Consider the following 27,540-nt stretch of genomic DNA (forward strand, 5'->3'; position numbering starts at 1 on the left):
TAATAGACGATGTTTTGTGCCTAGGGAAAAACTTATTGAAAAAGGCAGATGTAAGTTGTTCATATGTCTCAATTGACTCGGAGTCCAAACTATACAGCCACGACTTGGCCTTATCTTTCAGGGAAAATGGGAATAACCTAAGTTTCAAAGCATCATCATCTAAGCCTCTAATTCTTAGAGTACTACAAATTTCCTCAAAATCCCTAACATGGTAATAAGGGTTTTCATTTTCTTTCCCTAAAAAGATTGGGAGCATCTGTAAGGTCCCAGGTTTCAGTTCATAGGGTGCCTCCGTTTCAGCTAACTTAATACACGAAGGACGAGTAGTCCTAGTTGGATTCAACAAAGCTTTCAAAGTTGCCATTTCTGGCGCTATCGGAAATGGATTCTCTCCTCAGCGGACGTTCAAAAACAGACTCTTCAAAAGTCGGACTTTCTAGATTAAGGTAATCGAGACGCTTCGAACTACTAGGTTTCTCTTTAACAAATCTACCTAGTGCGTCTCTTTTACGTTCAGGCATACAATAGAATTTTCTAAATTGGAAGGGTAAGCAAACACAGATCAAGGCCGACTCAACCAAATCAAACCTATTGATTTCTAGCAAACAAAAAGCATGATGGCTCCACTTAGATTGTTTCTAGACCAGCTTCTAATCCTTCGAACGGGAATTCGTTACAATTTAAGCAAACCCCTCTGGAATCAATCCGAGTTAACGTAAGTTGAATAGAGGCGAGGGAAGCTCGGTGGAGCTTTGATACCCAAGGCCTCACCGGTATTACAAGGCGGCGCAGTCACGCATTCAACTTACAGAAACCGTCAAGAACTTCGAAGTATGCTTAAAAGAGTAACCAATATTTTTCGAATGACTTTCCTGTTAAGCTCGTTACCCTATCGGTCTCGTTCTAGTCAAAATTTTAGGCTTAGGTTCGCGTAGGTTACGTGTTCCTAAAGCGGGCAAGAAGAGAACGGTGATGAAATCCGAACCCTTATCTTGTATGGCCAGGCCTTGCCGTTTACTAGAAAAATAAATGTTCGTATTCAGTCCTCAACATATATGCATACGAAGGAGTCCAGTAACTCGCTGACAGGGGATTCGCGAGTATTTAGAATCTTACCTCCCGTTCCAGACGGGGGCTGAATCGGTTGTAGTCGACTCGGGACACTGACTCCGATGTCAAGTGTACGAACCCAAGGTGCAGAGACAATATCGTAATTGTCCTCCTTCTCTGCAAACAGTTATATTTAAAGTACCCTTCCGTAGGGTAATAAAAAAATAATGTCCCAAAGTCCAAAAGTCCAAAAAGTAAAGAAAAATTACAAAAATAATAAACCCTAATACAGTTTTTTTTTCTTTAAAAAGAAAATAAACAAACCCTAAAATAAAATTGTCTAAAATAAAATTGTCTTCTTTTCTGTTCTTTTTGCTTTAATCTTTAGCTCCAAGTCTTTATGAAATCACCAAACTCTTTGGCTCAATTTTCTTTATGATCCAGAACCTGTAGACACAAGATAAATACCCAAAAACATAAAAAAGAACAAAAATAATAAAAAAATAAAAATAAAATAAATCTAAAACCCTAAAAACAAGTCCGCGTCGGCGGCGCCAAAAATTGATGTGATTTGTAGATAGTGGTAAAAGTGGTTCGATTCTCAGACTTGCGAAGGATATTAATTAGACTTAAATTCTAATATTAAAATAGAAAACTCACTAAAAATTATAGCAAACTCAATCAAAGTTGATATCAATATTAAAAGAACACCGAGGCTAAGATTCCACTATTTTCCAAGCTCAAAGTGATTTAATCCAATATTTATATTCACGCAATTTTTTCGTTCAATTTGATTCTAAACTATTGAAACAAGTAGATTCTCAAAATAATAAGTGTAAATACGAAGCATAGAACATCAAAAACCTAGGTCCAAGCATGCTCTATCAAAAGAAATAACAATTGCTTAACAAGAATCATTCAAACAATTTTCACTCAAGGCAAAACAATCATAAAAATAATTGCGATAAATAAATAAATAAGAATATACCACTTTTTGTTGGAAAAATAGCTTCCTCTATCGCCTCAGAAATGGGGTTTAGCTCCTCATATTAACCACTTGCTCAAAATACATGTTTTTTGCTCAAAAGTTGATTAAAAAGAAGAGAAGGTATAAAACAGCGTGTTTGTAACGGATATAATTGTTACGAACCACTGTTACAAAGTACCCTAACACAGAACTGTTGCGAACTCTGAATAATTGTTACAGAAATTCTGACAAAGTGATTGAATTTGAAAGAAAAGGCCACGGATTATGCGACTGTCTCTTACTGTTGTTCTGTGTTCTTCTTCTTCCTCTCGCCTGTATCTCTGCAACTTGGTGTTTTTATGCTCTGCTATGTTCTAAACTTCCCAAAAGTGTATGTAGGTCTTTTATGAGCTATCCCAACTCCTTTTGTAGCCCACAGGTCGATTGAACTTCAAGAAATCTTCGGTTATTCTTATCTTTCCTCCACCTCAAGTTTCGGGATTTCTTTCCCTGCCAAGCTTCTCTACGAGGTTCTCTGAGTTGTAAACTTCTCAAATAAGGTAATATAGAGTCCCAAATATATTTAACCTCTCCAGAATCTCTCCAACTCCCATATATATAACCAGAAAGTCCGATAATAACTTCACTTCCCTGTTTCGCTCAAACTGAAGATTTGTCACTGTTTTATCGAATCTAAAGCTCATACCAATCCTGTTTTGACTCATCAACTAAATTCCAATCTATCTCCACGTCAAACTCCGACTAAATCTTCTCCTAGTCATCAACATAACTTCGATAAACATCCAGCTCCTCTGTTTCGCTCCAACATGATTTTTTCAGCCCAAAATACTTGATCCAAACATACACACCAACCCTGTTATGATTTAAGAAGTCCAACCCAACAAAAATATGCAGCTGAATCACTCCAAATCCGATTCATGAAATCTCAACAGTCCCGTGAAACTCCACACCTCTGATTTCTTCTTCCGGCTTATCTAGCCCAACTCATTCGATCCAATCACACCTACCAGCCCTGTTTAGTCATAACAGGATATATCCAATCCAAAGAGCCCATTGAATCCGGCCAAAACTCCAGCAAAATCTCGCCTGAAAATTCCGCTGCAAAACTGAATTTGAATTCAGTTTTTCCCGCCAAAATTTTGGAGAAGATAAAGGGTGCCCCTATCCAGAGTAGGGGTGTAGATAGCAGCTCTCTTAGGGGTGCCAAGGGGTGCCCCTTATCCAATCTGTGGGTGCCAATATCATTTCCTCCAGGTGCTTTAGACAACTTTTCGAGCCGATTTTTCCAAAAATGTTTATTGGCCAAAAATACCTACACACACATAAAACACCATAATAAGTACAAAAATGAGCTCTAACAATATATAGAATCGAGACAAATTATACACAAAAATGTGTCTATCATTAGGATTTCTTAATTTCTGTTTCACTTGAGGACAAGCAAAATTCAGGTTTGGGGGTATTTGATGAGTGCCAAATATTGCATATTTCTACACCTTTTTATTTGCAATTAACTCATCTTTTGCGCTTTAAAATCATATATTATACCAAATTCTGTATTTTCATTGTTTTCAAGAATAAATACTTTTACTAATTAACTTTGTGTTATTATGTAGTAAATAAAATCTTGGATGAATTGAGAAGCCAAAAGAAGTGGAAAGTTGGTGAGAATGGAAGAGAAGCAACAAAGGTAACCACTGGAAAGCAGTGAAGAATATCTTCTGCACCTTATCCGCGAGTGAAGAATGTTGCTTTCACGTCTCAAAGCTAGAAGTGAGCTTGAGATAGTAGCCTTGAAGAAGACTTGAGCCCAGAAGAGAGAAGAAACAAGACCCAAGCCCGACTCCGATCAGAGTCATCGGATTTGATCTAGTTTCCGAGCATCAAATGGCATCTCTATCCGAGACATCAACAAATGAAGTGTCCGCCCAACAACCTAGCACATACCATTTATCCCTTAGTCGAACAGAATCCAAACATCCCCTTTTTGTACGGTTGTTTATGGGTGAAAACGGTTTCTGCTGGTTTTAGTAATTTCGTGTGTGTGGATGAGAAACGGGTCTAAACCCTAAACAATGTACTGCACGGGAGTACTTTTGATTCAAGAGATATCAATCTGTAAAATCCTGGACTAAACCAAGAAATGGCCGTTCCAGGCTTGCTTAGGTCACAAAGTGAAGGAGAAGGGTTGGTCTTAGGGAGGGAAGCGAAGAAAGTGTTGAGACCAGAATAGTTGATTCTGAAGGTGTGTTTGTTTCACGACTTGTATCAGAAAGTAGAGCTGGCTAGTAGAATAGAAAGCTACCAGGTGATTTCAGGGGATTTCAGAATACTGTGTTGTTCTCCAACCAAAATTGTTTTTTGGTGGAAATAGGTGAGACCTATTTATACAAGTCGCAATAAAACGTACCCTGGACTCGTAGAAGCGGAAACGTTTGAGTAATGGAAGAAAGGAGTAACGGGTAACGCATGGAATTGATGTTTCTATAATGAAGGATAAGTTTTCACCATTACTTATTGCCATTACTAACCGCCCCGCTTTATGACACTTTCTTGTAACGGGCGTATTGCACGCCGCACGTTGTAAACCGCCAGACCAATACCCTGATGAGTATCTCCCAGTTTGTCACATGTTTTAATGTCTCGAGTGTTTTCCTGGAAAACATGTAGCACTTTGCTAATGTGGGCAAGTTAAAATTGAGAGGCTTTCCGTAAGTAAATAGCATGTGATGCGCTCGTCTTGGTTGGTCGCCTAAAACCTGCTACAAGCTTGCTAGCTTGGCGGAGAACTTCGATGGCTGATATTGCATCTTATGAAACAAGGGTGGTCGTTGATTGTGGCTACCTTGCGTTGGTTCCTGACAAGTTTGGCGGCGCATCCGAAGGATTTTGCGTTGTGGCCGAAGAATTGGCATCGCAGCCAAGTTGGTGACGTGACCAAAGAATTGGCATTATAGCCAAATTAGGGTTTTGGCGGCACAGCCAAGGATTTGGCGTTGTGGCCAAAGAATCGGCATTTTAACCAAGTTGGTGACGTGACCAAAGAATTGGCATCGTAGCCAAATTAGAGTTTGGCGGCACAGCCAAGGTTTTGGCGTTGTGGCCAAAGAATTGGCATCGTCGCCTAAAAGTTGCCACAAGTCTTTGAGTTTGGTGGCGAATTGGACGGCTGTGATTGCATCTCAGGAGGAAGGGTACCCGTTGATTATGGCTACCTTCTATTTGGCATGTGCGCCTTGTATGCGCGTCTGGCATGTTTTGGCATGCGCATTTGGCATGTGCGCCTCGTATGCGCGTCTAGCTATGCCAAAGGAATTATGGCAAGTCCGTAGTGTGGAAACGGTGACAGGAGGAGGGATTGTTGTGTGGTGGCTATTTATGGCAGGTTGCTACGAAGTGGCATGTTAACACAGTAGAGTGGCATGCTGGCATGCCGATCAGTATGTTGTCGTGCCAGGTCTCGTTCGGCTTGCCAGTTAGTATGGTGGAAAGTTTAGAGCAACTTGATTGTCCACGAAAAGGGGGCCGGCCAAATATAAGGCGCGGATACACTTCTGGTGAGATTGTGGCGGCTTTAGAGCGACCTGATTGGTTGGTGGGAAGTGGGGCCTAAAAGCTTAGGCGTATCCACACTTCTAATGCGCTGTGGAGGATTTAAAGCGACTTGATTGGTCGATGGGAAGTGGGGCCGGAAAGCTAGGGTGTGGCCACACTTCCAGCGCGTTGTGGCGGGTTTAAAGCGACCTGATTGGTCGATGGGAAGTGGGGTCGGAAATCTAGGGCGTGGCCACACTTCCAGTGCGTTGTGGCGGACTTAATTTCCTAGTTTGTCTAAGCATAGTTTCGACCAACGAGGTCTACTGTGCGGGGCGCGAAACCCTAGTTTTTGCAAAATAGTCGGGTTTATGAGTTTTTTTTGAGTTATCACTAATTGGCTGGATTTTATATGCTGCCACAAAAATCCTTATATACTGAATGCAGTGTGCTTTCCATCTGAGCATTTCTTGCGATGGCCTTAACTTTGGTACTTGGAGGTTCATGCTACTCTACTGCAAGTGAACATAAATCCGTCATGCCATACCGATATTAAGGGTTCTGCCGGGGAACATAGCACAGGAAAATACTCAGTGAGTCTTGTATTGGCGAGGTGCTGAAATTTACAGAGTGTTTGGGATGGTTGCTACATTCGCCAGTCTGGATAAATATATTGAATGGCTCAATAAATATGTCGGTGGAGAGGTTAGCACTCACGGCACTGTTTCCTTGCAAAGTGACGTCACATCAGATACAAGGTTTTACGATTTTAACCCTAAGCTAAAAACCACCATCAACATTAAGTCCCCTGCTTAGCACGTAACAGTGGCATTGTTGCGGGGTAAGCATGAGATGGTAACAGGCGAGAGTAAAATCGAAAGAGCAAAACGTGAATAGATTTCCAAGGAAATTCAACTAACCTTTTGTGGAAGGCATGAGGAATCGGTTATCCTTGTATTGGCTGATTTTGCGTAAATTCGTCTTGGCCATGGGATGTTGGCACCAGTGCGGTATCTTTGGCTACTGGTTGACAAGGGTTCCATTGCAATTTGGTCCGCGAGACGGTGCTCTGGATGGCCACGGAAAGGTGGATGGCGCTGCTTTGGCCAGTTAAGGAATGACTCATGGCGTTGTTGGCTAGGACGCGGAGCGGTAGAGATGGCTGTTAACCGGAACGCGGATTGTTGGCATCGTCCTGGCTGTGGTGTCGTTGGCTTGGCTTGGCGCGAGCCGCTGACACTGGCTTGGCTTTGGGCGTGGAGCTGTTGGCATCGGCTTAGATGTGGAGCCGTTGGCGCTGCTGGCTTGGCTTGGCTTTGGCACTGCTGACTTGACATGGAGCCATTGGCTCGGCTCGGGACGCGTGCTTGGAGTGGAAGGATGGCGCTGGCTAAGTCACAGAATGGTAGGATGGTTACTACATTCTGTTAGTGCTAACATTTTATCAGAAATCGTTTCCACTGTGGGTGTTGAGGAATTTGCACGTCTCAACACTAAGAGAAAAGGATGTGTTGATTCCCGGAAAAACAGTGGTGAGTGTTGAAGAATTTGCACGTCTCAACACTAAGATAAAAGGATGTGTTGATGCCTGGCAACACAGTGGTGGGTGTTGAGGAATTTGCACGTCTCAACACTAGGAGCAAAGGATGTGTTGATGCCCGGCAACACAGTGGTGAGTGTTTGAGGAATTTGCACGTCTAAACACTAAGAGAAAGGATGTGTTGATGCCCGGCAACACAGTGGTGAGTGTTGAGGAATTTTCACATCTCAACACTAAGAGGTAAGGATGTGTTGATGCCCGGCAATACAGTGGTGAGTGTTGAGGAATTTGCACGTGTCAACATTAAGAGATAAGGATGTGTTGATGCCCGGAAACACAGTGGTGAGTGTTGAGGAATTTGCACGTCTCAATACTAAGAGAAAAGGATATGTTTATTCCCGGAAACAAAGTGGTGAGTGTTGAGGAATTTTCACGTCTCAACACTAAGAGATAAGGATGTGTTGATGCCCGGCAACACAGTGGTGAGTGTTGAGGAATTTGGACGTCTCAACACTAAGAGAAAAGGATGTCTTGATGCCCAGCAACACAGTGGTGAGTGTTGAGGAATTTGCACGTCTCAACACTAAGAGGTAAGGATGTATTGATTCCCGACAACACAGTGGTGAGTGTTGAGGAATTTGCACGTCTTAAAACTAACAGATAAGGATGTGTTGATGCCCGGCAACACAGTGGTTTGTGTTGAGAAATTTGCACGTCTCAACACTAAGAGGTAAGGATGTGTTGATGCCCGGCAACACAGTGGTGAGTGTTGAGGAATTCGCACGTCTCAACACTAATAGATAAGGATGTGCTGATGCCCGGCAACACAGTGGTGAGTGTTGAGGAATTTGCACGTCTCAACACTAAGAGATAAGGATGTGGTGATGCCCGGAAACACAGTGGTGACTGTTGAGGAATTTGCACGTCTCAACACTAAGAGCAAAGGATGTGTTGATGCCCGGCAATACAGTGGTGAGTGTTGAGGAATTTACACGTCTCAACACTAAGAGGTAAATATATGTTGATGCCTGGGAACACAGTGGTGAGTGTTGAGGAATTTGCACGTCTCAACACTAAGAGATAAGGATGTGTTGATGCCCGGCAACACAGTGGTGAGTGTTGAGGAATTTTCACGTCTCAACACTAAGAGGTAAGGATGTGTTGATGCCCGGCAACACAGTGGTGAGTGTTGAGGAATTTGCACGTCTAAACACTAAGAGATAAGGATGTGTTGATGCCCGGCAAAACAGTGGTGAGTGTTGAGGAATTTGCACGTCTCAACACTAAGAGGTAAGGATGTGTTGATGCCCGACAACACAGTGGTGAGTATTGAGGAATTTGCACATATCAACACTAAGAGATAAGGATGTGTTGATGCCCGGCAACACAATGGTGAGTGTTGAGGAATTTGCACGTCTCAACACTAAGAGAAAAAGATGTTTTGATGCCCGGAAACACAGTGGTGAGTGTTGAGGAATTTGTACGTCTCAATACTAAGAGAAAAACGTGTTGAGGCAATATGCCTAACAACACAATAGTGGTGTTGAGGAATTTGCACGTCTCAACATTAAGATATTTAAAATTTGAATATGCCTAATAGATATAGAACATTTATTTTAAGGATAGTTACTTAGCTCTGTCTCCACTAGGAATGCCCTTCGCGCATGATTGGGCTTTGGGTATTTTAGGCTCCTTCGTGAGTGAGGAGCATCGGGTGTTAGTGATGACATCAGGATGATAACAGGTTGATAGACGGACAAAAGTCCCCGGGTCTTTGATGGGATGAAACAAAAGGTGGACACAACTGTGAACCTTGGATGGATGCGATCACGATCCTTGACAGGGAGGAGTGTGGTAGCTACAGGCACGAACCTTGAAAGGAATGAGTGTGTTGAAGAGGCTTCGGCTCCTGTAGAGGACGTTGAAGCTTATGGAGAGGAACGCTGAAGCGGGGCGGCTGTGGAGCGAACGTTGGGGTGGCTCCTGGAGAGAACTCCAATGAGAGTGCCATTAACCCTTGACTTCAAAAACCGAGTTGATATGATATGGAATATGGGAAGACGGCACACAAATAGTGTCGGTCGACAAGTCATGTTTTTCTCCTCATAGGAAAGAATACGTTTCTTCCATTTGTTTTCCATTACAACTCTCAGAGTCTTGACGGTTACAATGTTAAAGTCGGAGGCTGCATCAATCAGCGTGTTGTAAAACCCGGCATCCTTCAAGTGAAAAGTGGTGAGGAGTCCCCAGTTCCATCTATCAATTGTGCTTTCAAGTAGAGGTTGGAGTTTGGGAACGACTTCCCTGGATGGAAACATCTGCTTTTGATTTTGTGTACGAAGTCCCCCGAATTCATACAACTCTTGACGGGAAAAGGGTCTCTGTGAACTCGGGAGGATTGCTGATTTCTTTTTCCTCAATTTTGGAGAAGTCGTTCCTGATCTCACATGTGATGAAATTGGATTGCTGATTCCTCTCCATCGGACATTCATGAGAAAAACGGGCCTCTTCATCTATAAAAGTGCGTCATGCTGAGGTACTGATGCCGGGAGTATTAAAAGTACTCCTCATTGGCTCCATTTGGGGTTGGCGTCAGCGGCTCTAGATCTGGTGATTGGAGATGTAGCGCCTGAGGGAACGTTTCCTACGCCGTTGGTGTTGGTGGTAGAGTTTGCGGTTTCGCGGGTGTTGATCATGCTTGGTGTTGAGAAAATATCACTGCTCGTTGATCCTTTGAAAGGTGTAGAAGTTCACATAAACTTTCTACCAAAGAGGATGCTTCCTGGTCCACCGGCCTCTGGTTGGTGGTGGAACTGTTGATCTGAGGACGATCACCCGGGGCATCAGTCCCCAGCGCTAGAATTTCTGGAACAGGTGAGACGCTCCAATTTTACGTTAATATGACAAGAAAACTGAGTATGTTGTTTATTGCTTCCTTTCATCAGGTCCATGTTCCTTGTGTGGATCTCATGGACTCGTGCCAACTCGAAAAATCTTGGGATTTCTTCATTGGCTGCACCATTAGGTATAACGTTGGGAGGAGGGATGTCGCCATTCGCCAGGTTCTGAACGGAACTTGGATTTGTGGAATCTGTTCTAAGACCGATCATCTTTTTAAAATTGGAATTGCAACCGAGAGATTAATCTCCCACTGTGGTCACCAATTGTTTATGGGTGAAAACGGTTTCTGCTGGTTTTGGTAATTTCGTGTGTGTGGATGAGAAACGGGTCTAAACCCTAAACAATGTACTGCACGGGAGTACTTTTGATTCGAGATATCAATCTGTACAATCCTGGCCTAAACCAAGAAATGGTCGTTCCAGGCTTGCTTTGGTCACAAAGTGAAGGAGAAGGGTTGGTCTTAGGGAGGGAAGCGAAGAAAGTGTTGAGACCAGAATAGTTGATTCTAAAGGTGTGTTTGTTTTACGACTTGTATCAGAAAATAGAGCTGGCTAGCAGAATAGAAAGCTACCAGGTGATTTCTGAATACTGTGTTGGTGGAAATAGGTGAGACCTATTTATACAAGTCGTAATAAAACGTACCCTGGTCTCGTAGAAGGGGAAACGTTTGAGCAATGGAAGAAAGGAGTAACGAGTAACGCCTGGAATTGATGTTTTCATAATGAAGGATACGTTTTCACCATTACTTCTTGCCATTACTAACCACCCCGCTTTATGACACTTTCTTGTAACGGGCGTATTCCACGCCGCACGCTGTAAACCGCTAGACCAATACCCTGATGAGTATCTCTCAGTTTGTGACATGTTTTGATGTCTCAAATGTTTTCCTGGAAAACATGTAGCACTTTGCCAGTGTGGGCAAGTTAAAATTGAGAGGCTTGCTGTAAGTAAATAGCATGTGATGCGCTCGTCTTGGCTGGTCGCCTAAAACTTGCTACAAGCTTGCTGGCTTGGCGGTGAACTTCGATGGCTGAGATTACATCTTATGAAACAAGGGTATCCGTTGATCGTGGCTACCTTGCGTTGGTGCCTGACAAGTTTGGCGGTGCAGCCAAAGGATTTGGCGTTGTGTCCGAAGAATTGGCATCGTCTCCAAGTTGTTATCGTGACCAAATAATTGAATTGTAGCCAAATTAGGGTTTTGGCGGCACAACCAAGGATTTGGCGTTGTGGACAAAGAATCGCCATTGTAGCCAAGTTGGTGTCGTAACCAAAGAATTGGCATCGTAGCCAAATTAGGGTTTGGCGGCACAGCCAAGGTTTTAGCGTTGTGGCCAAAGAATTGGCATCGTCGCCTAAAAGTTTACACAAGTCTTTCAGTTTGGTGGCGAACTTGGACCGGCTGAGATTGCATCTCAGGAGGAAGGGTAGTCGTTGATTATGGCTACCTTCTGTTTGGCATGTGCGCCTTTTATGCGCGTCTGGCATGTTTTGGCATGCACGTTTGGCATGTGCGCCTCGTATGCCCGTCTGACTATGCCAAAGGAACTATGGCAAGGCCGTAGTGTGGAAACGACCACAGGATGAGGGATTTCCGTATGGTGGCTATTTATGACAGGTTGCCACGAAGTGGCATGTTACCGCGGCAGAGTGGAATGTTGGCATGTTACCGCGGTAGAGTGGCATGATGGCATGCCGATCAGTATGTTGCGTGGCAGGGCGCGTTTAGCTTGCCAGTTAGTATGATGGCAAGTTTAGAGCAACTTGATTAGACACGAAAAGGGGGACGACCAAACATAAGGCGCGGCTACACTTCTGGTGAGAGTGTGGAGGCTTTAGAGCGACCTGATTGGTCGTTGGGAAGTGGGGCCGACAAGCTAGGGTGTGGCCACACTTCCAGTGCACTGTGGCGGATTTAAAGCGACTTGATTGGTCGATGGGAAGTGGGGCCGGAAAGCTAGGGTGTGTCCACACTTCCAGCGCGCTGTGGCGGGTTTAAAGCGTCTTGATTGGTTGATGGGAAGTGGGGCCGACAAGCTAGGGCGTGGCCACACTTCCAGTGCTTTGTGGCGGACTTAATTGCCTAGTTTTTCTAAGCATAGTTTCAACCAACGAGGTCTAGTGTACTGCGCGGGGAGCGAAACCCTAATTTTTGTAAAATAGTCGGGTTTATGAGTTTTTTATGAGTTATCATAATAATTGGCTGGATTTTGTATGCTGCCACAAAAATCCTTATCTACAGAATGCAGTGTGCTTTCCGTCTGAGCATTTCGTGCGATGGCCTTAACTTTGGTACTTGGAGGTTCATGTTACTCCGCTGCGAGTGAACATAAATCCGTCATTCCATACCAATATTAAGGGTTCTGCCGGGGAACATAACACAGGAAAATACTCAGTGAGTCTTGTATTGGTGATGTGCCGAAATTTACAAAGTGTTTGGGATGGTTGCTACATTAGCCAATCTGGATAATGTAAATATATTGAATGGCTCAATAAATATGTCGGTGGAGAGGTTAGCACTCACGACACCGTTTCCTTGCAAAGTGACGTCACATCAGATACAAGGTTTTACGATTTTAACCCTAAGCTAAAAACCACCATCAACAACGGCGTTCTCATCTTCTCCAGACTCTGCAAACCATCACTTCACCTTCACCTCCATTCTACCCCCATCAATCACTTCCATTCCCGACCACCTATGATGCACAACCACCCTATCAGCCACCCTGCAATCAATCAACTTCCTAGACTCTATCTATCTCCATCATCGATTCTTCTCCACATCTGTAACCCTAGAAGCTAGAGTTGAGAGAGATAAGGAAAGGATTATCTTCAATGGAAAGAGAAAACATCAAATCAAGGAGCTGTAAAGGCTGAATTGAAGTAGGGGTCTATCAGAGAAATGCGTTTTGGTGAGAGGGTCTCTATCAATTTGTGAATTTGAGTCTAATTGGGAGATTTTCTTGTATAAATAAGGATGAGAGTTATGTGTAGAATTCATGCCCGGATTATCCGGTGCACCAATATTTAGTTTCTATTTTCAGTACTATTATCAAGTTCTAATTCAATAACTTGGGTTTAGATGAAACCCATAATCTACTACTAAGTTTGGTTCATGTATTGATGTTGTTCTTGTTGTGCTATAATGTTTAGGATAAATATAATTTGAGCACTTCATCATTTCACTTTCACAGTGTATGCCATGTATCCATTGTAGTTAGAATACTTCTATGGTGAATGTGTTGCAACTCGTGCTTAACAGAGTGTTGTTCGATCCTTTGACTAGTTGTGCCTTAATCAGACAGTTAGTACTTCCGAGGGATATCTTAGTTGCGATTAAAATATCCATCTTTGGAAAGGTTTAATTATCTAAGTGATGAAACTGATCTGTGATTAGTTGTACTGTGAGAAGACATCTAATACGAGGGGTTAGTTAGTTGCCTTAGTTGATATTAAGCCATCCATTGAGACCTTGGATAAACGGCAGACTTGTATCTTGTCCGATGTCCATTACAAGGGACAAGAACATTATCGAAACTGGACTGACTTAGCTAAGATTAGGTGGTGGATTCGACAGCCCTAGTGCCTTTTATTTTGCATTCTTGTTATCTATTTTGTGTTACATAACCAACATCTGGCCGTATCGGAAAGCAAAACACCCCTTTTGTTACTTCTCAGAATCAGTTTACTAAGAACATAGCTTCAGCTTACACCCACCTTGTCTTTGAGGATCGACCTGTTTTTTCCCTGTGTTGCATTAGGACACTGTGCACTTGCAGTTAGTAATTGTAGGATTGTTTCTAGACCTACCAATCCACAAGAAGAATCCAACCTCTAAGCCATGCATGGTCTCTCACATAAAGGTTGGTGCTCAACATCAAATGTCTCATATCTCATAAACAACCCATGATGCTATCACATGCTATTTAAAGATGACGCAGCCTAATCATGACACATAAATCAAAAAATATTTTATCTCAGTCAACAACATCTATGGAGAGTATTGCTACCCTGCCAACACATTATACGCGAAGGCTGACTCAATCACGCAAATGAGGAGATATTTTAAGATTTTGGTCAGGCGTTCTATGACACATGTGAATATCCAACTGTACTCACACAGAAAGAGAACATTCGGTGGAGGAATTGAAGAGATAACTAAGGTTATTCTGGAAGATATACTCAACTCATCGATCTATCCTTAGTTATTCCTATGAGAGAGATAACTATGGTTATTCTTGGAAGATATACTCAACTCATCGATCTATCCTTAGTTATTCCTATGAGCACTAAAGAAATGCTTATAGTATCATTCCATCATTATCCCGAATTTCCTATGATCACTGAAGGAATGCTTATCGTATCATTCATTATCCCGACTTGAGATTAGTGTTTTGCAGCTATAAATAAGGTTATTATGGAAGATATACTCAACTCATCGATTTATCCTTAATTATTCCTATGAGAGAGATGGCTAAGGTTATTATTGGAAAATATACTCAACTCATCGATCTATCCTTAGTTATTCCTATATATGAGCACTGAAGAAATGCTTATAGCATCATTCCATTATTATCCCGACTTTCCTATGATCACTGAAGGAATGCTTATCGTATCATTCATTACCCCGACTTGATATTAGGGTTTTGCAACTATAAATAGACCAACAATCGCTTGTCACTCTTAAAGCTTAGATACAAATATTGTCTTTCTTAAAAAAAAAAAAAAAATCCTGCAACTAAGAATTCCGGTCTATCTTCTAGTTTTCCTCCCTAAGACCAATCCAGATCTCTTTGTTATCTAATACAACTAAATTGTTTTCACTAAGACAAGCTAACATACTTATAGAGAATGTATCTTGGAATGCAAGTAAATAACCCTAAATTAATTACTAAAAGCACTCATACATTAGATTGGTGTTGGTATCCCAACATATCCACCCTCGGAAACACAACCATTATCATTTCCACCCTCAGAAACACAACCATTATCTTGATTTGGAAAGGAATGTTCGTCATCAACCTTCAATAACTCACCATAAACCTTAAACTTCACTTTAGGTATGTACAAGCATACACCAAAGTATTATGTATAAGACGACGACGAAAAATACTTATCTAAAGTTGTATTTGAGCATGCAGAACTAAATAAATTTAATGAATATTTGTATTTCCTAGTTACATTTTTGCATTTCATATTACATATGTACAAGGTAGTTAATATCGTGTATCAGACTCGTATCGGTCGTGTCTGATACACCAATACAAAAGATATTACCGGTTTTTATCGGTGATACAACTCATTAAAATTAAAATTTCAAATATTTATAGGACCACAGAAGAAATAATAAAAACCATACACGTATCTCAAATTTTTAAAACATGATGTGGCAAAATATTATGTGTTGTGACTGTTGTCCAATTTTTCCGGTAAAATCTTTCTACAATCACATAACAACCTCTCAAATTCTCCACTATCTTTTGTCGTCCACCGAAAAACCCAAGCCCATTCAAATTCCTCCTCGAGTATAGTCATTGATTTTATATCTTAAATATATTATGGTTTTTTACATTCTCTAATTGACGTTGTATTTATCTGTAAGGAAAATTTCTTGTTTGGTCCTAAGCCCATAAGGTTATTTATTGTAGGGTCCAACTGGATTTTACCCTATTCTAGGGTCCAAAGTTCTTTGAAAACATGGAAATGACTAATATACCCTACTATTTAAATACGTATAAAATAACATACTTCTACCAAATCGGGATTTTATTTTATCTGGAGGTCCAAATTTAATTAAAACATATAAAGGACCACAAATTTGAGTACATACCTGCTACACTATTTACAAATTTGAGTACATATCTGCCACACTGCTTACAAATTTGAGTACATGTCTGCCGCACTGCTTACAAATCTGAGTACGTGTCTGCTACATTCCTTACAAATCTGATTATATATCTGCCGCACTGCTTACATATCCGTTGGACATATTGAACCTGTAAATGTGACCAAAATATAACAATGTTAAAACACAACAACAAAACTAGCATCTATTTCAGTATTTCGCATACATACTCATGGATCAAACCAAAATAAAGTGGCAAAACTATAAATAAAACATAATCAAAAGGAGTTTGTATCAATACGACATATACGTACTGCGGATTCATAAACTAAAAACTCAATTGCATGTCAAGAAGTGATGAATCCATGAATATAACCGAATCAAAGCACATACTTCAGTATTCCATATATGTACTCATGGATCAAACCAAAAAAATAAGAGAAAACCTATAGATTCATAGTAAACACAAAAAGAAAACAGTACGTCATATATGTACTGATGGTTAATACACAAAAGAAAACTGAAAAACAAACCAAAAACCATAAAAATATCAGATCTACTAATGAAATAAACATAAAACATGATTTTTTATTTAGATCTGAACTTGTTTCATCAAAACCCACCAGTATATCATATGTGTACCGATGATTAATACACAAAAGTAACTCAAAAGCATATCAAAAACTACCAAAATGAATCTAAAATCAGCTGCACGTGAAAACCAAGTAATGAATCTATAAAAACATAATCGAAACACTTTTTTTTTCAGTATTCCATATATATACTCTAGATCGAAGAAGAAAAATATCCAAAACTACAAAAATAAAAAAATTAAAGCATAATTTTTCAGTACACCATATATGTACTGTTGATTCATAATCTAAAATTCAGCTGCATGTGAAAAACAAGTAACGAATCTATGAAAAAATAGAATCGAATCACTTTTATTTGAGTATTCCATATACGTACTTCTGGATCAAACAAGAAAAATCTCCAAAACTATAAAAAACAACAAAATTAGAGTATTATATTTCAGTATACCAAATATGTATTGTTGATTCATAGTCTAAAAATCAGCAGCACGTGAAAAACAAGAGAACATCATGAAATCGAACTACCAAAACCGGAAAAATAAAGTGAAAACATCATGAAATCAATCAGATCTTCATGATTCAGTTGAGAAACAAAACAAAAACAAATAAGAACTAGAGAGAAGATTACATAACATACATGTAAACCACGAAACATCTTCGGAAACCCTAGGTCTAACATTCATAAATGGTAGCAGCAGAGAAGAGGAGAGGGAGAGAAAGTGAATCTGATAAGAAAAATAATATGGAGAAAAGCTGGCTTATATTTCTGTTATATATAGTGAAGCTATTTTGGGAATTCTTAAAATGCACGTAATAGGTTACCACGTGTATAGGACCTGGGCTTAAAAAATTTGGTCCATTTTTCTTTTTCTTTTAATTATGGACCTCCGGTTACTGGGCTTTAATGGGTAGACCTGCCACTAACTAAGAAAACTATAATAGTACCTATTGGTAATTCCTACTATCTGTAAAGACTAAATGCATGTTGCTCGAAAAACTTATTCACTTTATTTGGTGGTGATTTTGATAATTGATTATACTTGATGGTGCCAAGTTTTCCCTTCATAGAATTCATCTTTACCACGTATGATATTGGAAGGAAAATTTGCTATTTGGTCCTAAGCCCATATAGTTATTTATAGTAGGGTTCTATCAGAATTTTCTTTTATCCGAAAGTCCAAAATTAATTAAAACATGGAAATGGCCATAATACCCTCGACTACCAAACATGTGTGTCTACATGCTCATTATATTGAGTACATATCTGCTACACTGTTTACAAATTCGAGTACATATCTGCTACACTTCTTACATAATTTGAGTACATATCTACTACACTGCTTACATAATTTGGGTACATATCTGCTACACTGCTTGCAGGTTAAATTTCATTATTTGCGTAAGTTCATCACTTACTTTAGTTGTTTTTTACAATATAATTCAGCAGTACATATATGATGTATTTAAAAGAAACGGGTTAAAATGAAATTTTTCACTACATATATGTAAAAATTCATATACTACAAAAAACAGGATCTCTCTAGTGCTCCACTCCCATTGGACCACGTCCTCCCAAAGCGCCAACACTCTTCTTAACAGTAGACATATTGAACCTGTAAATGTGACCAAAATGTAACAATTAAAACACAACAACAATCCATATATGAATAATAGATAAAAATGAACAGTACAAGTAATATGACAAACATCAAAATTAGTATTACCTAACGATGGTTCAATTTTATTTCGGTATTCCATATATGCATTGCCAAAATCATAAGAATTAATTGACTAAAATCTATGTATAAAACAGATTCAAAAAGCAGTTTTTCAGTATTTAATATATGTACTGTTAATTCACTATATAAAACAACTTCATGGCAAAAAAATAACAGAATCGAGATAGTCTTATTTCAGTATCGCATATATGTACTTGTGGATGAAACAACAACAAGTGATAAAACTAAGAATAAAACATAATCAAAAGCAGTTCGTATAAGTATGCCACATATGTACTGCTGATTCATGAACTAAAAAACAACTACATGCAATGAATATATCAAAAAAACAGAATCGAGATAATCTTATTTGAGTATCGAAGATATGTACTTATGGATCAAACAACAAGTGATAAAACTAAGAATAAAATAGGATCAAAAGTAGTTTGTATTAGTATGCAACATATGTACTGATGGATAATACCCCTGAAACAACAAATAAGTATGATTTTGAGAAAATAAAGAACGGAAATAACAAGAAAATCAAATTGAGAGTTCAAATAAGTTAAAACCATCGTAATCTAACCAAAAAATCGAATAATTACGATCAAGATTCATAAAAACAATACGTCATATACGTACTGATGTTTAATACACAAGCAAAAGCTGAAACCAAACATATAGAAGCATTGTAAACACAGAAAAATCGGTACGTCATATACGTACTGATGGTTAATACACAAAACCAAACGGAAACCAAACCAAAAGCCACCAAAATGAAACTAAAATACCAGATCTACAAACGAAACGAACGTAAAACATGATTTTATTACTAGATATGGACTATTTTCATCAAAAACCACCAGTACATCATATACGTATTGATGATTAATACACAAAAGCAAACTAAAAACAAACCAAAGACCAACAAAATGGAATTAAAACATCAGATCTACTAATGAAGTGAACATAAAACATGACTTTCTATCTAGATCTGAAAGATTTTTACCAAAATTGAAGTAAAAAATTAACGAATCAAGCATGAAGATCGTAAACACAAAAAAAACGAATTCAATTCCTCTTTTCGGAACCCTAAAATCTGAATTTTGAATTTTTCTCCATGAAATCAAGAGATTTGGATTTCAGATTAAGATAAAATCAAGAAGAAACTTAAAATAATTAAAGATCAATATAGGTAAATCAACTTACAAGATACCTCAGGAGATCTTCATAGCCGGAGCTCTTCACCAAAGCACATATGAGAAAATGAAGAAGAAAAAGAATAGATCGAGAAAATGAAGAAAAAATGGATTTGGTTACTGCTTTTATATACTTAAGGGTGTTTTCGGTATATAAAAATACGTCCTCATATGTTCCACACGTGTACAGGACCATGGGATAAAATTTTAGGTCCAATTTTGTTGTTTTCTTTTTATTATGGACCTCCAATTACTGGGCTTTAGTGGATGGACCTGCCACTAACTAAGACCACTGTAATAGTACCTATTGGTAATTCCTACATATTGGAATGCCTCATTTTCCCTTCATAGGTTTCATCTTAACCAAAGATGATACTGGAACCGATATTATCGGTGTATAGGTAAAATCGATATATCGGTCTGTACCGGCCTGTACGAACGTTTTTATCGTTCCATCTTTGTATCACCGATATTTTCGATATCGTATAGGTATTTTTCGATACCCGATAAAAATCTGTAATATCTTGTACAACCAACCGATATTGACTACCTTGCATGTGTATGTTTTTTAGGTGCGCGTACAGGAATTTAGAATTTATCCTTTCCAAAAAAAAAACATTTACTGTAGTCCCACAGGTATTTTGATAGTTTCTACTGTACCACGGACTGTATCACCGTCTGAAAGAATTGAAACTAGTCAACATTTGAAAAGATTGTTAAACAGAGGTTCTACTGTACTGTAACTCTCTCCTAAAGAATAGAAACTAGTAAAACATTCCAAAAGAGGCACAATATGCCCCCGCGTCACATAGTTTAAAGAGTATGGATGTGCTTGACTCTCTGAATCGCTTGTCTGACCTTTTCCAATGGTTCTTCGTACAAGATGGCAGGATCATCAAACTTGATGCCCAAACTTGGCTCGTCAAGAAAAGCCTGGAATGAATCTGCTACAGAGTACGAAAGAGATTGAAGATTGTACCCTCCTTCAAGGAAAAATACACAACGTCCCTTGCATAGCTCCGTAGCTAGTTGCTTGATGTTTGATGCTAGCATGTGGTATGTGTTTGTTGTGAACTGAAGAGAAGCTAATGGATCCAGTACATGGGCATCATACCTGGATAAGACACGAGAATGCCGAGTTCAGCAATTCGATTAAATTACTACTGAATTTCCAGTTATATGATTAAACTACTAGTGAATTTCCAGTTATATGATTAGCGATGAGCAAAATAACCTCACCCAGCGGAAACAAGAATTATATCTGGCTTGAACCTTTGAGCACTTGGTACAATGATTTCTTCAAACACACGCCTCATCGCTGTATCACCAGAACCTCCTGGCAAAGGCAAGTTTAGTGTTGTTCCCTCTCCTCTGCCATGACCTATCTCACCTATCTTACCGGTACCAGGGTAACTGCCATCCTGTAGAACACTCATGTAATAATTACAGGGAACTATCCAAACAAGAAAGCAGCGTTATCTATCAACGCCTAAGATTTGAAAGCAAGAGAGTAAAGAGAGAAAAGATCAACAGTGGACTAGAACTCTTTTAGTTTTGCTAAAGTATTAGGGACACTGCTCCTAGAACTTTAGACCAAATATGCAGACAACACTAACTACAGCTAAAGGGAAAGGAAAAAAAAAAGAAAAAGGCTACAACTTACGACCTTCTACATTTTTACTAAGTATAACAATTTAAAAGACTCCCTTGCAGCACATCTAGCATGTCCCGAATCTGGCAAGTGTTCAAATGTTCGAGGAATAACCTATCACCAGCTATATCATGCAGAACAGGTGACCAACAAGTTATGAAGGTGAAGCAGACATATACCAGATGCAAAAAAAAAAGTTACGTAAAGCCACAAAAGTATCTTACTTGATGAGTTGAAAGGAAGAATACATCTGGGTCATCATAGAAAGCGTCACTTGTCCCATTTCCATGGTGAACATCAAAATCAATTATGAAGACTTTTTTTAGACCATGCACGCGCTGGACATGCCGAGCAGCCACTGCCAAGTTTCCAAATACACAAAAACCCATAGGTCCTTTTGGAATAGCGTGATGACCTGGAGGCCTTACCAGAGCAAATCCAATAGGAGGCTTATTACTCAATTTTGATGCTGCGACCTGAAAGTTTCAAACCCAATATTGACACAAGAGGCTTACCAAACTGCTGTTATATTGTTTGTACATAATTACGGGACTGCAACTGAAGACGAAATAAAGATATACAGCATATGTCGTGGTCTATCTCCATACAACAATTAGTCACTGATAAGAAGGAACTAAATTAAGTTCAATAAATAGGTGATAGATGGAAGAATCACCACTGAATCTACTAAGGAAATTCCTGCTCCAGCAGCAATGAGGGACTCCTGAAATGTCTGCATCATTGATAAGGTGTAGAAAGAATAAGATGGATAATCTTTAAAATGGATTATACAAACCAAATTGACCAAATCAACATATTTACAGCCATCCATATTGTGGCCGGTTAGTAGGAATGTGATGCTGATGAATTATATTTAGGGTCCTATATAAGCTATATGGTCAAGCATGGCATGTTGTTGTAAGAATCCCTTTCGAACACCAAGACCCACCGGGTTGTCGGGGAGGGCTAGAAGCGGGTTGGAATGGGCTTTGTCATAGATGAGTAGAGTTTATCTTAGGATAATATACCAAAGTTACAAAATTATCTTACGATGCAGTTTTGAAAATTGAATTTGCCCCTCTGTTAGCAACGTATATAACACACGTTTAATAGCAATTGGTTTATGTTGACTTGTTAGCTCTAGATATGAAGGCAACATGCCGTAGTGTTCCCATATGAATAAGTGATATGTACTGTCAGAATGCCCTTTGACTTGGGTTTCTCAGGGCCACCAACCAGAGGATCCTTACTCCTCGCTTTTGACAGTCTTCTACAAGAGCAAAATTTAAAACAAAGGTGACAAGACATATACTTGAAACGCTAAAAACGATACCCTTCTCCGCTATAGCAACATCAACATGGAAACAGAGACGATTTAATGACGGACACTATTGCGATATAGACTTGGAGATCAATAACCTAAGGTCACAAATGCAAAAATATTCTGATAACTCTTACCAAATGGTAGAAGAAGAAGATCAAATACAGCAAAAATGACAAAAGAATCCGTCCTTGAATAAGCATATAAGTCACACAAGGAACATGAGAATCTTGCAACGAGGTACATGACCTCTCAGGAACAAGACCAAGCAGCCACATTTGCAGAGGTAACAACTAATTAAGGGAGCTGTTGCACAATGCCAAATACTCAAATATTGGCAACGTAAAAATACTACCCATTAAAATGTGGTCAGAGCAATTTAGGTTAAAACCTAACACAAACAGAATTGCTTAACCAAGTAAATATTTAAGCACCGTTTGTGTACCTCCTCACAGCAGACACCATATTATGTTGACAACCTTGTCACTGTTACAAACAAATCAGTTTAAAGAGAGGTTACAAGTACCTGCATCAGTTGTAAGGTTGAAAGACGTCTCTAGCACTGTAATCTACCTGCTGTCCTACCCTATGGTCAAAGAACCTTGCCATAACAATTTAACAACTTACCAATGACTCTAAGCATTTAAAAATCTTTTGTTGTGTATAAAAGTACGTAAAGGTTAATACGAACCCTAAAGGCCAAAATCTATCATAACTTCTTTAAATATCAATGAGGGTAGAAATAAAAACAACACTAAGAATGGCAAACTGTAAATTGTAAAATGTAAGTACTGATCTTACTGTTGAAGTAGCATAAGTATCTCCCTCGAGGAAAATCAAACCATCTCGAGAAGCCAGATCCATAACCTATAAAAGATCGTAAGTATAAAGCCAATGAACAAGTAAAGTAGAGAGCTAATGAATAATGTCAAATGCTAAAATCTGATTGATATATCTACTAGTGATAAAAAAAGGTCACACTTCCAATATGACATCAAACACAGGGTAAATATAAGAACGTAGTATAGAAGGTTACCTTCTCAAGTCCACTAACATATGATTTAGAATGAACAGTTGCAATGTCATCAACTGTTGCAGACTTGTAATTTAGAAGTTCAATGATGGCTGAACCACGGTGCTGACACATGCACATGAAAGAAAAAAAAATCTTAGGATAGATTGTTTCTCACTTCTAGAAACTACTGTTAAAATAATTATTTCTCACGTTGGAAATGAATCATTAGCAGTAATATTAACATAAAAAAAAAAGAGAGTACATTTTCTAGTTCCACATCAATTAACTACATGCAAAGTCACATGTGAAAACAATCAATGTTAGAACTTAGAAGTCATATTTGAAGCATTGATAAAAGGAAACACTAGTAATCTTCTATAGAACTTACAGAAACGCAAATCAAAACTCTCACGAAAAATTGTACGAGACTATATTGTCATATTTGAAAAATTAATCAAATGTACACATCTTGCCTGGTTTTACCTATAGGAGAACTAAATTACCCATGATGAGAAATTACTTGCTAGCAATCAATTATGGTGTTAATTTTGGTGTAGGTTTATTTAAGGTCTGGTAAATTGGTGGATATAGGGACAAAGCTAAAGCGTTATGGCAACAATTGTACAATCAACATATGCAGATGGTTTTCTTACCTTCGGAGTAAGCTCCAGTTTTTCAAGAGCACTCGTTATTGCAGGAACCCTAAAGTTAGATTCTGGATGGGCCTCCTGTTAGCAACAACTAAGACAACCATTAGTAAGAAACTGAAGCGGCAAGAGGACTAACCTCGAAATAAAAGCTTGGATGGAATTCAGATAAAGCTCTCACTTAAGATTAATAACAACCAACACAAAATTGATAAACAGGTTGATAAAAGGTAAAAAATGACCCTAGGTTTCTCTACTGCACAACCCTAAATCAACTAAAACCCAAAAACAATTTATCCTGAACTCAGAACTCACTAAAAAAATCTCCTAGAATCAGTTTGGCAGCTGAGGCGCCATGCACCTACGGAAACTGATAAAATCTAAATGCAGGCACTTTTTTTGCACGTTCACCTGCCGTGTATTGAAAAACACAGCCCATAAATGCATCTTCTCATGAGTTAGGAAGTGTCAATATTTTTCTATCAGCAACTCTTGTCCTTCGCTAGGCCTGCATGTCCTATAATGCGCAAGATTTACAAAAGAGCTGCATAGTTAATTTAAGTTTTCGCAGTGTGAAAGTAAAATAAGAGCTAGAACATGCAGGAGTAAGGATACATTGTTTGAGCCAACAGCGCACTACCTTATATAGATGATACATATAACTCTAACCTTCTATATCTACTAGAGTAAATACTAAGTTATATACATTGGAGGAAGTAGCAATCATGTAATGACAAGTCAATGATCCCATTGAGTACAACAAGGCAAAGAGTATAAGTTGAACTGAAGTCTAGTGAATAATATCATACTTCAAACCAAAATGAGGATTCATTACGTAACACCGATGACGGCATAGTTTACGGTAGTTTCCAGAAAGGAAGATCAATAGCAAGGAAAAGAAAGAGAGAAGAAGATGCTATGAAGTAACAACAATATACATGATAGATACATATTACTAGACGCTTTTATTCACTGTACTAACCCTTTTTTTCGGGACTCATTGCATATTCAAAGGTAGGAGGAGCCCGTAACAAAAACAAAAATCTCTATATCCACTCAACAGATTACGTACGATACACGAAGAAACTAAAGTTATACTAGGTTGTCCCTAAAACTAATTAGGAAAAATATATTGTAATTAGAAACATGTAATCACTACAGATGGGATTAAAAAAGCTTATAATATACATTTATGATTTATCGTTATTAGCTCTACTTATTAGATTTTTTTTATTATACAAATAAGTACCAAAATCATCAAATCAAAACTTTCTCAAGCTTGTTATGCCGATGTTGTTTAAATTATTCTCTTTATTCTCGTCATTTATTTTGGAGACATTGACATCCGATTTTTTGCATAACCATATATCAAACAAAAGCAACATCTAGATGTAGTAATTAGTGAGGAAATACAAATGGGAGCAAGACGAAACAACTTAATTTGAACATACCATATCATGACCCATTGCTGGTGCTACAGAATAAATCACACGTGCATCAGATTGTGGTCCAGCATCTGCCTCTCTTTCTCCACCGCTTAAACAGGAAATAGGACGTCCAAGGTTTCCGAAACAGGTTTTCTCTGGCTTGAATATGTTTTTGTCTAGAGCACGTCTGCAAGGATTTTCCTGGTTAACCAGCAAGTGACACAGTCCTGGAAAAGCGTATCCTGTAAAAAGTACAAGGACAACTCAAATATCGGATAAGGAAAAAGACTGAAATTCAATCAAAGAAAAAAAAAGGTTTGCGTCAGCCTGGCCACCTCCAACAAATCCTCCCCTAAACTACCCGATACGTATGGGACGAAGGGAATGCACATACCTCCAGGTCGAAGCGAGGACGAAAGACCTAGATTATTAGGAAAAAACGAAAGTATTCAGCATCCAAGCAAAACACTAAATTAGTAGTTTTTGTTTATTTTTATGGTCATGTGTAGCCCAATATGTAGATGCTTTGGCTAATCTTGGACTTCATATATGGTAACACTAAACCTCTCAAGTGTAAAGGTACAAAAGGCCAGCGAGATTACTTCACTACAATACCAAGGGTAAAGGTAAAAGAAAAAGTTGTTCCTGCATTAGCATTTATATGACACCACATGTGCAATTTGGAAAGTTTTGCATTAACATTAATATACATGGCGGGTGTAAGTAGAGGACTACTATAGTTGAGGCCCATGAACCCTTCATTGTGCCGGCAAACAGCTTAGAGGGCAACTGTTTTCTCTGTCTCTAATTGGAACCTATTGGGGATTTCACTAGAACATAATTGTCTTATTAAATGCTAATTTGGCCAGTTTGCCATTTGGGTTCCTTGAATACAAGAACTAATAAACTACTCCTTCATTTATCACGCATTCTTTCTAGCTATTAAAACCCCGTAGCTCCACTGATAACGAGGTACAATGTACTTAAATGTTGTACAGTCTCTCTTAAACTATCAATTTTTTTGGAGAAACAGCATCTAATTTATTAAGGTTGGTAGATGGTCGTAAAATACCTAAGGAATCTGAATTGTTATGAAAAAGTGGGTGAAAACGAAATTCAGAGAAGGCTTGCAGACAGATTTAGGGACTTGCAAGGCAGTAACTCAAAATTTCAAATTCTATGGGAGAGAGTGCATAAAATTGTAAATATATGCGGTAATTCAAATGCTATAACTGTTGAATCACATTTTCATTATTTTTGTGGGTGTCATATAAACATTATGATCTTGTTGTGGCAGGCCAAAGTTTCCATTTGAATACTGTTCCCCATTGTACAGAACGGGACCATTGAGTACAACATCTTTATGAAAACTAGCTGATTTCATAATATCATTACTCAGCGTCAGATGACTAGAAATCAATTGATAGTTTCCAACCACTGATGACTAAGTTTAAATCTCTGAATGTTTTATTAAGCTCTTAGTTGAAACCAATTCATTTTAATAAATATTTGTTTACTGTATCTTCCAATTGATTTCTTTATACTTGTAATTCCTAAACTCCTAAATGAGTTTCATAATTCATAACCTAATTTGATTTCGCTGCAAAGGAACAGCAACTAATTACAAAACTTTACAGCTTTAAATCCTCAGTTGGCAAGGAAGATGATAATGAATAGGAAAGAAGCAAGAAGAGGATAGAATTATTCAAGAACAAAAAAAAAAAAAAAAAATCAGAACTCCATTCTTTCATCTCTTTATTATTAAATGATGAAAGCACAAAATCAAATCGGATACTGACCTGACATATTTATCCTCTTGCATGCAGAAATCCTGGAGATCGAATGAGTTTGCTCTTCAACTGTTTGAGTAGAAAGAGTGAAGAAAGATAATTGATGGGCGTTAGATCCTACGAGTCCGAGACTCATACTTGATGGTAGTTCTAAAATAGTGATATAAATTCTTTCCACGGAGACTGGTATTATACGTATGTAGAATTGAAGTAAACTGCTTTTTGAGTACTTACTTGGAGATTATTTGGCTTCCTAGTCTTAAGGAGGATCCCAGAATATACGATTCATTAATTGTCAGTCCTAGGATAAATCACGTCGTT

The 27,540-nt window shown here is 38.7% G+C and overlaps 1 protein-coding gene across 4 annotated transcripts; it reads right to left on the bottom strand.

Annotated features, from left to right (window-relative positions):
* Nucleotides 1-19,941: 19,941 nt before the first annotated feature.
* On the bottom strand, nucleotides 19,942-27,522 carry LOC113358355 (histone deacetylase 14-like). 4 transcript variants are annotated; one of them, XM_026601902.1, is made up of 11 exons: nucleotides 27,454-27,503; nucleotides 27,229-27,288; nucleotides 25,824-25,850; nucleotides 25,454-25,671; nucleotides 24,009-24,083; nucleotides 23,377-23,478; nucleotides 23,142-23,207; nucleotides 21,696-21,752; nucleotides 21,244-21,495; nucleotides 20,608-20,789; nucleotides 19,942-20,482 (listed from the first exon to the last, which is right to left on the bottom strand). In XM_026601902.1, exons 2-11 carry the CDS (start codon nucleotides 27,233-27,235, stop codon nucleotides 20,182-20,184), a joined length of 1,287 nt encoding a protein of 428 aa, XP_026457687.1. In that variant the 5' UTR covers nucleotides 27,236-27,288; nucleotides 27,454-27,503; the 3' UTR covers nucleotides 19,942-20,181. The 4 variants fall into 4 exon arrangements, with proteins under 4 accessions (XP_026457687.1, XP_026457688.1, XP_026457685.1 ...); XM_026601903.1 differs by lacking the exon at nucleotides 25,824-25,850 and having other exon boundaries at nucleotides 27,454-27,522; XM_026601900.1 differs by lacking the exon at nucleotides 27,454-27,503 and having other exon boundaries at nucleotides 27,229-27,447.
* Between the last annotated feature and the right edge of the window lie 18 nt (nucleotides 27,523-27,540).

The sequence above is a fragment of the Papaver somniferum genome, chromosome 3 (assembly GCF_003573695.1).
Source record: "Papaver somniferum cultivar HN1 chromosome 3, ASM357369v1, whole genome shotgun sequence".
NCBI classification, from domain to species: Eukaryota; Viridiplantae; Streptophyta; class Magnoliopsida; order Ranunculales; family Papaveraceae; genus Papaver; species Papaver somniferum.